This window comes from Panicum virgatum, chromosome 2N (genome assembly GCF_016808335.1).
Source record: "Panicum virgatum strain AP13 chromosome 2N, P.virgatum_v5, whole genome shotgun sequence".
NCBI classification, from domain to species: Eukaryota; Viridiplantae; Streptophyta; class Magnoliopsida; order Poales; family Poaceae; genus Panicum; species Panicum virgatum.
In genome coordinates this window covers 1,566,796-1,581,567 of record NC_053146.1, presented here as the reverse complement: position 1 = coordinate 1,581,567, position 14,772 = coordinate 1,566,796, and the positions used below count along the sequence as shown (strand labels likewise).

The 14,772-nt window shown below is 46.1% G+C and overlaps 2 protein-coding genes across 2 annotated transcripts in view; both read right to left on the bottom strand.

The window, feature by feature from the left end:
* Positions 1 to 155: 155 nt before the first annotated feature.
* LOC120659268 lies at positions 156 to 2,331 on the bottom strand. Its single transcript, XM_039937349.1, has 2 exons — positions 2,000 to 2,331; positions 156 to 1,902 (listed from the first exon to the last, which is right to left on the bottom strand). The coding sequence occupies exon 2, from the start codon at positions 1,876 to 1,878 to the stop codon at positions 313 to 315; it is 1,566 nt and encodes a 521-aa protein (XP_039793283.1). The 5' UTR covers positions 1,879 to 1,902; positions 2,000 to 2,331; the 3' UTR covers positions 156 to 312.
* Positions 2,332 to 4,117: 1,786 nt separating this feature from the next.
* The window catches only part of LOC120659087, a 51,065-nt gene continuing 40,410 nt past the window's right edge, over positions 4,118 to 14,772 (bottom strand). The window contains exon 2 of the mRNA XM_039937148.1: positions 4,118 to 4,603. Within this exon, the coding sequence (XP_039793082.1) occupies positions 4,118 to 4,603 (486 nt within the window). The remainder of the gene's footprint in view (positions 4,604 to 14,772) is intronic.

The following is a 14,772-nucleotide window of genomic DNA, read 5'->3' as shown; positions in this document are numbered from 1 at the left end:
CTGACGTGCTCTGCTGAGGTGCAAGCAGGGTAGGGCCTAGGCCCTAGTATTGATATTGACACACACACCCTTGGAGAATTTTTAAAGCTCTCATTCACGCCCCTCTGGTCATCCGCCACAGAGGCCGATATACATATATGGTAGTAACAAAATCATGTAAAATTGTTTTATTCTATTATTTAAAAGAAAGCAAAACCATGTAATACCCGGCATATGAGAAACACAACAGCACCATATGAAACACACATTAAGCGCCATAGAACATTCCAATTATATTCTTCTATTACTCCCTGTTTCACCTGTCAATCTAAGTTAGAATTTCAGGAGCTGCTTTGGCGCTGCTAAGTGCCCTTCCTTTTCTTTCTGCATCCAGTTCATAAGCAAACTTTGCAGCCGGACTGGCACATGTGCCCCCCATAAGTCCAGCAAGTGTGAGACCATACGTGTCTGACTCCGAAGCTCCTGATCCTGTCCTTGAGACACCTTAGTTTTTCTAGCTCCCCTAAAAGTTCTCCGTGTTCTCATGTTTGTTCTACGCGTTCCCATTCTTGCCTTCTCAACCTGCATGAGTGCAGAGCCATGTTTAGACTTCCAAATCATTTGGTACATTGCCGCTTCAGGATTTTGGCAGAAGTAATCCATTGCCTTTGGAAGTATGATCTCCTCTACTTGTTCCAAAGTAATGTCTGTATGCAAGCAATTTTGCTTCCCGCCAACTAGAGCCACCATTGAAGAAGTTTTATTCACATGCAGCATGTCTTCTGAAGATCCATGGGGCATAAAGACAATTCCAGCTTTCAAAAATGGTGAATCTTGCAGAAGAATACTGTTTGCAGACAGCGAGGTATTCTGTTTGCTGTACTTGGACTGTGAAACTTGGCACTGCAGATTCACAACAATTACTGGCTCTAGAGAAACATCTGATAATCTTGCCATGTCTTGGCTGCTAATATGTTGAAGCTCATGCCAATCATGCTTCTTGCAACATAGTGGGTCTGAGCGAAACCATTGAGTGCTAAACCTATGAAGATTGTCCCAGTGTTTTCTATGCCATGAATCAACATATGGTACCCATAAGAAGTCCTGTGTGGGTAGATGAGTAAGTTCTTTCCTAATAATTTCAACTGTAGACTTGAAATGAAGAGGAAACAACTGCAAGCACCTAATTGCCATCCCAACTATATCGGAACTCTCTGAAAGCTGTAGCATTATACCCAAGAAGAAGTTGCCCTCTGGTGCATTACTATCTTTGTGTATAAATATCAGGCTAACCTCTATTCCATGCTCTGCAGTCCTGAACGGCACCAACCATAATAGAAAAGATGGATACTCCTTTCCGTGGGCAATTTTATGATGTAGTTCCTTGCCTGCAAAAAGGTGCTTGACAAGGGAGTGGAAGGTCACCTGACGATGTGGTGTTCCGCCAAGCTCTATGAATCTCAGAAACTCAGAAGCACCATCTGCAAACCACTCAAATCTTTGAACAATGGATCTGCTCAACATTCCGTTGTCGTGGTTAAATATAGAGAGAGCAAACGACTTGGTAGCATGCACAATCCGGTTAGGAATGGAGGAATTCCTCACCTCCTGTTCCATCTGTTCCTTTTCCAGGACTCTATGCTTGTATTTGTGCAGTGTGTCATCACACTCTTGAGCAGCACGCTTCAGCGTCCTGCGCCAACGCAACAAGGATCTATTAGTAATCTGCCACTTTTCTGATGTCTCAAGAGCAGCCTCGAGCCTGATGTGAGCCATCTCTAGCCTCTCCAAGTTTATGTTGGCATTTGATTCCTCTTTTTCCTCATAATTTTGAACAAGACCTGATAGGATTTGGCTAACTGTCTCCTGGGCAACTGCAGACCTGAGTACCCGTGCCATTAGAGTTCAAGAAGTATTCCTTCCCTGTTCGGAAAATATAATATATAGAAATATATGAGAGATGAGATATATGAACTCTAGAGAACAAGCAAGTTTTAGCTTGGCAGCTGCAAGAACCTACCTTCAATTGAATGTTATGAAGGAGGTAGACACCTATCCAGTGTCTAGAGAGTAAACCTACTTACTGCAAGGGAAGATGAGAACTTATAGAGAAGAAAGTGGTGGCCACGTTAGACGAGTTCAATAGAAAATAAAGAGGGTGAGGAGCACTTTGGCATTTTTTTAGATTAAGGGAAAATTCCGGCCTTGAACATTCAAATGTGAATGTTTATGACCGTAAAGAAACAAATCTGACCACAAAGATAGAAGTTTACATGAGTACTTAGACTCCAAACCTCCAACCGAGGAGCACAAAAGATAAGAAAGTAAGAAACAAGAAAGAAAGCGAAAGACTAAGCTTCGAGCTTCTTCTACATCCTTCCTTTAACCTTGCTTAGTCGTCGTATCATAATATAAATCTCACATCAACCACTACTACAAAAAGTAGCATTAGTACCGTGCAGCCGGTACCGGCTGGCCGGTACTAAATGGACTCTATTTAGTACCGGTTGCAATGCCCAGTACTAAATGCACTACCACTAAGAAAAATGTGTCCAAATAAATGCATGTGCGCCGTGGTTCGAACTCGTGACCTATGGCTTTGCGCGTAGCCTTCTCTACCATCCCACTCACATAGCACATGTGAGTATATAGGAGATGCTATGGTTTTGATTAACTCCAACGGACCATTTAGTACCGGGCCATGACCATTTAGTATTGTTTTTTGACACCACCCGGTACTAGATGATGGCATTTAGTACTAGGTGGTGTTATTGTCTGGTACTAAATGGGTGGGGGGGCCCGGAAGCCATTTAGTACCTGGTTATAACATCAAATGGTACTAAATGGTGACATTTAGTACCGGACAGTGTTATAACACGGTACTAAATGGGTCCTGGGGGTACTGTGTTGTAGAACCGGTACTAAATTGACATTAGTACCGGTTTTAAAGCAATCGGTACTAATCGGAGGTGGACGAATGCCTCTTTTTCTGGTAGTGAACTGTCTTCTTAGAAACCCTTGATGTAAGGATTGTCGATGGTCATGTGCCTTCCTATCGCCCATGGTGTTGCTATCAATGACTCCAAGACGACGCCTCAAGAGGAGAGTAACATTAAAATACCGCCACCATCCGAACCACTTAATTGGTTCTTTAATTTTTCACTTAGATCTGTCCCTTCAGATTGACGTCCTCACGTTAATGCCTTCGAGAAGGAAAATGATACCCACGGGCACCATCATCACCTGCACAAGCAAGGTTTTCGTCCGAGAAGCTACACGCCAACAAGCAAATCATGGCGAGCGCCAAGCAAGAACCTGACGGGAGGCGTCAACCAGAGGAAGCCCCCACGGTAATTGTGTACATTGGCATATACATGGGATTTTTTTTACGAAATGACTTGACTTGACTTCGTCAGACAAATGTGTATTGTTGACTTCGGAGCAATATGAGAATCTGCACTTCAGGATTGTTGTCATCATGATGTGAGAGTGGTTGGATTGCTTCTTTTTTTTCGCGAACGTGACTGAGCACGTGTTTCATTAAGAGGAAAGCAGAACAACCATTACAAACCTTAATAGACAGAGGCTATTAAGACGGAAACAAAGAACCATCACGCAAGTGGCACACGACCCGTACACAAAATGAACAGCAAGAAAAACTGGAGGAACACAGGCGAACCCACAAACCTAGGTACGACCACCACCAAACCTACAAAAAAATACTACAAGCCATAGGAAGCAAAGGTCGCCAACACGACAAGAGGTGGTAGAGCATCCACCCGACCCACCAGACGGCAAAGCATCCGCCTGAATAGAAGCACAAAGCCGGCGGCAAAGCATCCGCCACGGCCAAACGGCGGCAAAGTATCCGCCAACGAACAGAATGGCGGCAAAGCATCTGCCAGACGATGACCTTTGCAGTCCGGACAATGCAGCTGAAACGAGCGAAGGCAGGCAGGCAACCACCACCACCGGCAGAGCTTCCGAAATGATGCCTCCAGCAAGGGAGCGACGCAAAGCGCCGTCATCGTTCGACCAAGAGGTCAAGGTTTTCACCCGGAAAGCACATCGGGGCGGAGGGAATAGGGGTGAAAAATGACGCCTTCAACAAAGTAAACGGCGCCCGAGGGCGTCACCGTCATTGGTCTGCAAGCAGACCTAGGCTTTCGCCTCCACCTGAACCCTCCCCGAAGCCAAAGGCCGAGGAACGGCAAAGCGTAGAAGAGCCCGCCGGAGGGCCGGCCGCAGACCCCAAGGCACGGACGTCTAGAACGGCAACCAGCAACAGGGTGAGCGACAGTGACGACGGCGCGGCCACCGGAGGCGCAATACCCGCCCTGGACCGAACGGCGGCGGCGGCCACGAGGCCACAGGCTGCCCCAAAGCAGGGCTGAGCCCCGGGGCCGGTGGCGGCGCCGCCCGCCACACTGGAGCCGAGGCTCCAGCTGCAAGGGCAGCCCGCCAGCGGGCCAGGCAGGCGCGAGCGGCGGCGCCCCGGGCCGGCAGCCAGCCACGCGAGGGCCAGCCGGAGGTGGGAGGCCGCCCGGGCGGGCAGCGGCGGCGGCGCCCCCGCCCCACCGGAGCCGGGCCCAAGCGGCGAGGACGGTGCGCCCGCTTCTAAGGTCTGGTGAACAAGGAATTGGTCTAGTGGATGAACGAACCGCCAGTCCGCTACATGTCACTAGGCACTAGCAGCAAATATTCGAATATTCTTAGTTTGCAGCAATAATTTCCATGCCGTGCTTAAGATGCCAGATCACTTAAGTAAGATAACTTAAGGATGACGCTGGCGCCCAAGATTACAGAGGAAAAAGAAGACTAGTCATTCATGGCAGAGTGAGGCGTGGGGAGGAATTGGTCTATGCAAAGAAAAGTGAACTAATTATGAAGGACTACCCGCACGACCAAAATAAGACTTATATCTAATAATTATAATTATCTATCATGTCTTCTTTCATCTATTAAATATTCCAATATACTCTAAAATACATATTTATCATTATCAAGTTGCAACAGATTTCATTTTGCATCACACATCCATATGTGTTTAATATATATTTAATCAAATAATTTGTTTGTGAATTGGTATTATTATCTCTCCATGATACATAAATACATGGCGACACATACCAGATACAAACCCACATGCTATTCTACACCCTAGGTGTAGCTACACCAAACTAATTACTGAACAAATTTTCAGTAATAAATACTGCTCATGATTATTGAACGCGAGTCAGTAATATGACAACTCGGTTCACTAATTTTTGATCAGTTCGGTCAATAATTTAACTGCTAAGGTATAGAATAAATGATACACGTACGGTGTAGAATAACATATTGACGTGATCGAAATAGTAATTTAGAATTTTAAATTGTTGCACTTTAATATTTTATTATAGTTATGTAATTTAAATTTAGATTTTGGAGTTATTTCAATTCTAATAATAATATAATTGGATAATTTGTATGCAAATTTAGCAGGTTATTTGTATTATTTTTATAATGGTAGAAATAGGTAAATTAGATACATGTTTAGGGGTTTACTTTGATCTATTTTCATAATGGTAGAGGTAGGTAATTTATTAAGAAAGATAATGAATCCAATAACTGTTATAATTAGAGTTGTCGAAAGATGATTGAATGTTTCTGATTTTTGTGAGAGTTTCTAAGATTTCTCTATTTTTTAAAGTGTCTACCTAGAATTCTAGGTGGTATCACGTGGAGGCTCAAAAGGAGCCTCAATAGTAAGATTCTTTTTAACTTCAGTTGCCTCAAAATTTTCTGTCTTAACAGCAATAGCAGACTCTGCATTTCACTGTGTTTCGCATATGTATATAAATGTGTTTGGATTACTGACAAGGACCGGTGGAAAAGACAAATGGAACTAAGCTCAAAGTCTGGACAGTGGACACCTACCATCTACGCATCAATGTACAAGGAAGGAACAAACAAGATCTTCGTCCTTGAGAAGCTGTATCAGATGAAGAAAAAATACGTTATTGAATTTGCAGCTTGTGAGTTGTGACCTCTCAACTACCGCAAGATGAAGTAAATTTAAATTGTTTGCATATCTGCAGTTTTTCAGAAGTGACCTCTCAACTACCGCAAGATGAAAGTGTGCATATTTCTTTAAAAAGTTGTACCTTGATAGCATATGGGCTTGTGGTGGTGGCCGGTTAGCTGAGATATTTTTTTTAATTTTGCTGCTTTTGAGTTTCCTTTCAGTTTTTTTTCATTTTTTGAAAAATGATTTGTTGGGGTCCATCCAATTCGACTTGCATGGATGGATGAGTCGGTGACCCGTCCCTACAAATACTATAAATTGATTTGTAGCTGTGAGAACTAGAGACGAGTATCGCACCCACTTCCAAAAATATGTTTTTACCCATCTCTAAGGTCTTGTTTAGATTCTGTAAAAATTTGGATGAAATTTATTTTTAGCAATTTTCAACTGAAGATGAGAAAGACTAGACATGATCTAATTAAAAAACTAATTACACGGATAGACCGGGAATCGCGAGATGAATCTATTAAGTATAATTAATTCATCATTAGAGTATGTGTTATTGTAGCAATTTATTGTCTAATTATGATCTAATTAGACTCATTAGATTCAACTCACAATTTACAAGCAAATTGTGCAATTAGTTTTTTTATTTTATCTATATTTAATTCTCCATGCAGTGCCACAATATTCGATGAGACACCTTTGGAAGTTTCAACTTTGGATCTAAACGAAGACCTGGTTTAGTTGCTAGTCAAAAACTTTACACATCAATCACATCAATGTTTGGATACATGCATGGCGTATTAAATGTAGACGAAAAAAATCATTTTTCACAAATTGTCTGTAAATTGCGAGACGAATCTAACACTACTACAGAACAGGCCTTTGTTCCAGGACATTTGTCCCGGCAGCATTTGGGCCCGGGACAATAGATGGCTTTTGTCCCGGGTCCAACGGCTAGCCGGGCTAGCGGGGGACAGGGGCCTTTTGTCCCGGTTGGAGGCACCAACCGGGACAAAAGGGTGGCCTTTTATCCCGGTTGGTGGCTCCAACCGGGACCAGAGAGTACCATTTTATCCCGGTGAAGATCTCCAACCGGGACAAATTGCATCACCACGCACGAGTTCACATCCATCTATTTTATTTAACTCGCATCCCCCTCTCTCCGACCTTATCTCTTTGTCTCCCTCGCCTCGAGGCTTCCCGTCCCTCTCCATCCTCAAGCTTCCTGCCTCCCATCCCTCCCCTCCAAGCCCGGGGCGGGTACGCCCGGGGGCGGCCCGGCGAGCCGCCCGTGGCTGGCCAGGCGCCGCCGCCCTCCGCCCAGCGCACAGGCCGTCGTGTCTGGCCAGGCGCCGCCGCCCTCCGCCCGGGCACGCAGGCCGCCGTGGCCTGGCCAGGCGCCGCCACCCTCCGTCCGGCGCGCAGGCCGGTATGGCCTGGCCAGGCGCCGCCGCCCTCAGCCGGGTGCGCAGCCAGGTGGAGCCCGCCATGGCCCGGCCAGCCGCAGCCGCCGCCGTGAGCCCGGCGTGCGGACGGTCGTGGGCGAGGGCGGCGTGTCTTGGCCGGCCGGCAGCAGCAGCTCGGCTCGGCCTCGGTGGACGCGAGGACAGGCCCGTCCGCAGCGGATCCAGGCGGTGAGAAGCTACAGATTAGATGAGTTCGTGTTCGTGAATGATTTGTGTTTGTGAATGATTCGTTTGAGTGTGTTGTGAATTAGATGTTGTACTGTGAATCAAATCGAATCCATGTGTTGTGAATCAATTGTTGTATAATGAATCAGATTGAACTCATGTTTGCGATGTTAATTCATTGGTTGTTAATTGCTCATGATTATATTGCGATGTTGTGAATCATGTGGAGTTGAAGCCTCAAGAACTACTCTGACAGAAATCTGCAGGTATCAGCAGGAGGGGGAGGGGGGTGTGGGCGGAAGCTGAGATTTTTTTTTATTCTAAAAATTACATTTATCCCGGTTCTATACTCATCGGGACAAAAGGGTTGGTACATTTATCCCGGCCAGACAGTCCCGGTTGAAAAACCGGGACTAAAGGCTGTTAGGAACCGGGATAAATAAAGGATTTTGTAGTAGTGTAATGAGCCTAATTAGTTCATGATTAGACAATAAGTTGCTACAGTAAATATGTGCTAATAATAGATTAATTATTCTTAATAAATTCGTATCGTAGTTTACAGATTAGTTCTGCAATTAGTTTTGTGATTAGTCTATGTTTAATACCTTTCAAAAAAATTTCTAGGAGCAACTAAACAAAGGCCGAATTCTAAAAATTATTTTTTAGTAGTGATGCCACGCTTGTCCGGTCCAAGGTTTACAAATTGCAATGGAGAACTTGGGAGTTGCTCAGTTATTCTCAGTTTGCTCTGGCCACCGAAGCAAACGCTTTTGCAACGTCCTCGATTTATGTTCTGCTCCAGCTTGCCATGGCGGCAGCATCCAACCGAACAACTTCAGGAGGGTCTGCAGAGGGAAGATCGATCAAAGCGCATCAAATTTGCCGGAAGCAATCGTGATTTTCAGGCCGGATTGAACCAACACCGGCTTTCGTGCACGCAATGCTCTGGAGCTTGCCTCTCGCCGGAGGCAGGCGAGGCAGCGCCGCGGGCGACGACTCGGCGAGGGTGTGTGGGTAGCCCGGTTCGCTACGCTGGAGTCTGAATCTGGTGCATCGTGGTAGTCGATTGCGGATCGAACGGCTCTCGGCTGATCAGGGGTGGACGGTAAATGAAATACCGTCCACCCCGGACAGAAATTGGCATACCGTCCAGCGTCTGCCCTCTGCTCGCCGTATACGGCAGCCTTGCCGCCCGCCAGCGAGTTGAGAACCTCCTAGTGAGGCCACATAGGGGAGAATGGTTTGGAGTAAACATTAGGAGCGCCGGCGAGGCACCGCCGCCCAGGCCCAGGCCCGAGCCCTGAGGAGGGTCGAGCTGTGCAGCGCCGCCCGGAGCCCCCAAAACCAAGGGCCCCTCATGTATAGATAGGTGTAGTATAGAGACTGCACGTAGTTTGCAAGCTAGGCCTCCTATGGACTAGCACAACAGCATCCGGATAGTATGGTGCAGCAGGCCTGCATGTTCGCCCACAACACAATGTGGCAAACATTGAGTGCGTGACTGGATGAACTCCTCTGATCCCCTAGACTTATCACCGCATCTAATCTAATCTTCTAACTCCCTCACGACTATTTCTAAAATAAGCAATGATTTATTGATCCGTCAATTGCTCTCTTCTATTTCTAAAAGAAACAACAAGCTATAATGTATACATTAATCTTCAGCCGTAGCATCGCATAGACATATTTGCTACTCCCTCATTTGCATGAAAAATACGATCCCATTTTTTGAAAAAAAATTCCCACAAACAATGTAATTCTAGATATTGGATCTCAAGTATTTCTAATTAAGTGGTTAGATTTGAATTGCATGCCAAAATTAACCGCATGTGGCAAACAAATGAGGGCATGATAGTCTTTTCACATGTATAAATAATATAAGAACTGTAAACTAAATCGGGTGCAAACTACATTTACAAATATTTATCATATGTATAAACTAAATCAAGTGCTAACTACATCTAAAAAATTAATTTGCTATAAGGTATGGAGAAAAATTACTAATTTTTTCTACATGGGTGAGGAGCACTTTGGCATTTTTTTAGATTAAGGGAAAATTCCGGCCTTGAACATTCAAATGTGAATGTTTATGACCGTAAAGAAACAAATCTGACCACAAAGATAGAAGTTTACATGAGTACTTAGACTCCAAACCTCCAACCGAGGAGCACAAAAGATAAGAAAGTAAGAAACAAGAAAGAAAGCGAAAGACTAAGCTTCGAGCTTCTTCTACATCCTTCCTTTAACCTTGCTTAGTCGTCGTATCATAATATAAATCTCACATCAACCACTACTACAAAAAGTAGCATTAGTACCGTGCAGCCGGTACCGGCTGGCCGGTACTAAATGGACTCTATTTAGTACCGGTTGCAATGCCCAGTACTAAATGCACTACCACTAAGAAAAATGTGTCCAAATAAATGCATGTGCGCCGTGGTTCGAACTCGTGACCTATGGCTTTGCGCGTAGCCTTCTCTACCATCCCACTCACATAGCACATGTGAGTATATAGGAGATGCTATCGTTTTGATTAACTCCAACGGACCATTTAGTACCGGGCCATGACCATTTAGTATTGTTTTTTGACACCACCCGGTACTAGATGATGGCATTTAGTACTAGGTGGTGTTATTGTCCGGTACTAAATGGGTGGGGGGGCCCGGAAGCCATTTAGTACCTGGTTATAACATCAAATGGTACTAAATGGTGACATTTAGTACCGGACAGTGTTATAACACGGTACTAAATGGGTCCTGGGGGTACTGTGTTGTAGAACCGGTACTAAATTGACATTAGTACCGGTGTAAGGATCACCGGGGTGTCCGACCCTAGAGGGGGAGGGGGTGAATAGGGTCGCTAATCGCTTTTCTATCCTAGGGCTCAATCTAATTGCATAAGATAAACCTAACACGTCCTACACATGCTAGTTATGACTAAGGTTTATCTATGCTACCCTCTACTTACCCAAAAAGACTTGCAACCTATAGTCAATCCTAATCAAACTAACTAGGAAAGTAAAGGTAAGCAAGAAAGAGTAAATGCGGAAACGTAAAGCGGTAAGTAAAGCGGTAAGGGAGAGGATATGCAAACTCCCGTGAAGACACCAAGACACACGATTTAACGTGGTTCGGTTAGGACACCAAAGTCCCTCCCTACGTCCATGGCCACTTGCTCACAAAGAACAAGTGTGATACCGAGTCTCTTCGCTTGATCACCGTCTTGCCACGCCTCCAAGGCTCCCGACAAGCAAAGGCTAAGTGACACCAAGTCACAAAGACGAGGTCACCGCCACCGTCTATCTCGAAGCGTCACCACGGCACCGTCTTCACTATCTTGGAGCTTTAACACCAAGTAGGGGCCTCCTTCCCCGCACAAAGTGTCGTTGCCACTCCACACCAAGTCGGAGGGTCACACGACGAGTACAAGTGTTTGCTTGCCACAGCAAGACTTCTCTCAAGGGAGCTCTCACAAGAACTAATCCCTAATAAAGCACTAAGCACTCTAACAAGTGTGCTTAAGCCTATATGATGTACAATGAAGCTCTATGGTGGTTGAAGATGATCTTTAGCTCTAGTATACTTCTTTGAACTCCAGCACTCGCAAATGACCCGGCCTTGGGGGTATATATAGGCAGCACAAGCAAATATAGCCGTTGGAGAAAAGCTGCCAGAAAAACGCTTAACGCCGGTTAATTCGATGCTCCCCAAATCGCCATCGTCGGTTTAACCGGTGATACTAAACTGCCCACTGAAAACTAGCCGTTACGTGTACGGGCAATCAACCGACGCAATCGACCGGTGTATGTAATGTTAGCGTCGGTTTAACCGGTGAGTGCAACTGTCCTCTGATCCTTGAAAAACAAACTCTCTGGACAACTGCACCGACGCCATTAACCGGTGCATCATCGGTTCATCCGATGTATGCATTTTCCTTGGTCTGCTTCTGCCATAGCACCGACGTATTCAAACTTCCTATCGTCGGTTCATCCGGTGCCAAACCCTAGCCCGCAGGCCATCTCTGTCATTGCACCGATGAGTACATTTTGCCTTACGTCGGTTCATCCGGTGATACTAAAACTCCCAGACGTGCTCAAGTCAATGCACCGACGTGTGTAATTTGCTTGGCGTCGGTTCAACCGGTGACTTGATTTCTTTAAGGTTTCAGGGCGCTGCCCTGAGACCCGCGAGGGGCGGCTCCTTCGGGCCTAGCTTCGCCTCTCTTCTCTTTGTCATTACTTGAACCTAAAAGCCTGAGTATATCATCTAAGCAAACACATTAGTTCAAGTGTTGCGTGTGTCATCAATCGCCAAAACATTATATTGAAATATGGCATGAGAGGCCATTTTCGCTACAACCGGTTTTAAAGCAATCGGTACTAATCGGAGATGGACGAATGCCTCTTTTTCTGGTAGTGAACTGTCTTCTTAGAAACCCTTGATGTAAGGATTGTCGATGGTCATGTGCCTTCCTGTCGCCCATGGTGTTGCTATCAATGACTCCAAGACGACGCCTCAAGAGGAGAGTAACATTAAAATACCGCCACCATCCGAACCACTTAATTGGTTCTTTAATTTTTCACTTAGATCTGTCCCTTCAGATTGACGTCCTCACGTTAATGCCTTCGAGAAGGAAAATGATACCCACGGGCACCATCATCACCTGCACAAGCAAGGTTTTCGTCCGAGAAGCTACACGCCAACAAGCAAATCATGGCGAGCGCCAAGCAAGAACCTGACGGGAGGCGTCAACCAGAGGAAGCCCCCACGGTAATTGTGTACATTGGCATATACATGGGATTTTTTTTACGAAATGACTTGACTTGACTTCGTCAGACAAATGTGTATTGTTGACTTCGGAGCAATATGAGAATCTGCACTTCAGGATTGTTGTCATCATGATGTGAGAGTGGTTGGATTGCTTCTTTTTTTTTCGCGAACGTGACTGAGCACGTGTTTCATTAAGAGGAAAGCAGAACAACCATTACAAACCTTAATAGACAGAGGCTATTAAGACGGAAACAAAGAACCACCACGCAAGTGGCACACGACCCGTACACAAAATGAACAGCAAGAAAAACTGGAGGAACACAGGCGAACCCACAAACCTAGGTACGACCACCACCAAACCTACAAAAAAATACTACAAGCCATAGGAAGCAAAGGTCGCCAACACGACAAGAGGTGGTAGAGCATCCACCCGACCCACCAGACGGCAAAGCATCCGCCTGAATAGAAGCACAAAGCCGGCGGCAAAGCATCCGCCACGGCCAAACGGCGGCAAAGTATCCGCCAACGAATAGAATGGCGGCAAAGCATCTGCCAGACGATGACCTTTGCAGTCCGGACAATGCAGCTGAAACGAGCGAAGGCAGGCAGGCAACCACCACCACCGGCAGAGCTTCCGAAATGATGCCTCCAGCAAGGGAGCGACGCAAAGCGCCGTCAACGTTCGACCAAGAGGTCAAGGTTTTCACCCGGAAAGCACATCGGGGCGGAGGGAATAGGGGTGAAAAATGACGCCTTCAACAAAGTAAATGGCGCCCGAGGGCGTCACCGTCATTGGTCTGCAAGCAGACCTAGGCTTTCGCCTCCACCTGAACCCTCCCCGAAGCCGAAGGCTGAGGAACGACAAAGCGCAGAAGAGCCCGCCGGAGGGCCGGCCGCAGACCCCAAGGCACGGACATCTAGAACGGCAACCAGCCCAGGGCGAGCGACAGTGACGACGACGCGGCCACCGGAGGTGCAACACCCGCCCTGGGCCGAACGGCGGCGGCGGCCACGAGGCCACAGGCTGCCCCAAAGCAGGGCCGAGCCCGGGGGTCGGTGGCGGCGCCCCCCGCCACACTGGAGCCTAGGCTCCAGCGCAAGGGCAGCCCGCCAGCGGGCCAGGCAGGCGCGAGCGGCGGCGCCCCGTGCCGGCAGCCAGCCACGCGAGGGCCGGCCGGAGGTGGGAGGCCGCCCGGGCGGGCAGCGGCGGAGGCGCCCCCGCCCCACCGGAGCCAGGCCCAAGCGGCGAGGACGGCGCGCCCGCTTCTAAGGTCTGGTGAACAAGGAATTGGTCTAGTGGATGAACGAACTGCCAGTCCGCCACATGTCACTAGGCACTAGCAGCAAATATTCGAATATTTTTAGTTTCCAGCAATAATTTCCATGCCGTGCTTAAGATGCCAGTTCACTTAAGTAAGATAACTTAAGGATGACGCTGGCGCCCAAGATTAGAGAGGAAAAAGAAGACTAGTCATTCATGGCAGAGTGAGGCGTGGGGAGGAATTGGTCTATGCAAAGAAAAGTGAACTAATTATGAAGGACTACCCGCACGACCAAAATAAGACTTATATCTAATAATTATAATTATCTATCATGACTTCTTTCATCTATTAAATATTGTAATATACTTTAAAATACATATTTATCATTATCAAGTTGCAACAGATTTCGGGCCTTGCTACGCCTCTCCTCTCTTTGTCATCACTTGAACCTAAAAGCTCACCATTAGATATATGTTTAGGGGTTTACTTTGATCTATTTTCATAATGGTAGAGGTACGTAATTTATTAGGAAAGATAATGAATCCAATAACTGTTATAATTAGAGTTGTCGAAAGATGATTGAATGTTTCTGATTTTTGTGAGAGTTTCTAAGATTTCTCTATTTTTTAAAGTGTCTACCTAGAATTCTAGGTGGTATCACGTGGAGGCTCAAAAGGAGCCTCAATAGTAAGATTCTTTTGAACTTCAGTTGCCTCAAAATTTTCTGTCTTAACAGCAATAGCAGACTCTGCATTTCACTGTGTTTCGCATATGTATATAAATGCGTTTGGATTACTGACAAGGACCGGTGGAAAAGACAAATGGAACTAAGCTCAAAGTCTGGACAGTGGACACCTACCATCTACGCATCAATGTACAAGGAAGGAACAAACAAGGTCTTCGTCCTTGAGAAGCTGTATCAGATGAAGAAAAAATACGTTATTGAATTTGCAGCTTGTGAGTTGTGACCTCTCAACAACCGCAAGATGAAGTAAATTTAAATTGTTTGCATATCTGCAGTTTTTCAGAAGTGACCTCTCAACTACCGCAAGATGAAAGTGTGCATATTTCTTTAAAAAGTTGTACCTTGATAGCATATGGGCTTGTGGTGGTGGCCGGTT

Excerpts from the sequence above, each read along its gene's own strand:
- LOC120659268 (XM_039937349.1), bottom strand. The coding sequence starts at position 1,878 with ATGGCACGGGTACTCAGGTCTGCAGTTGCCCAGGAGACAGTTAGCCAA.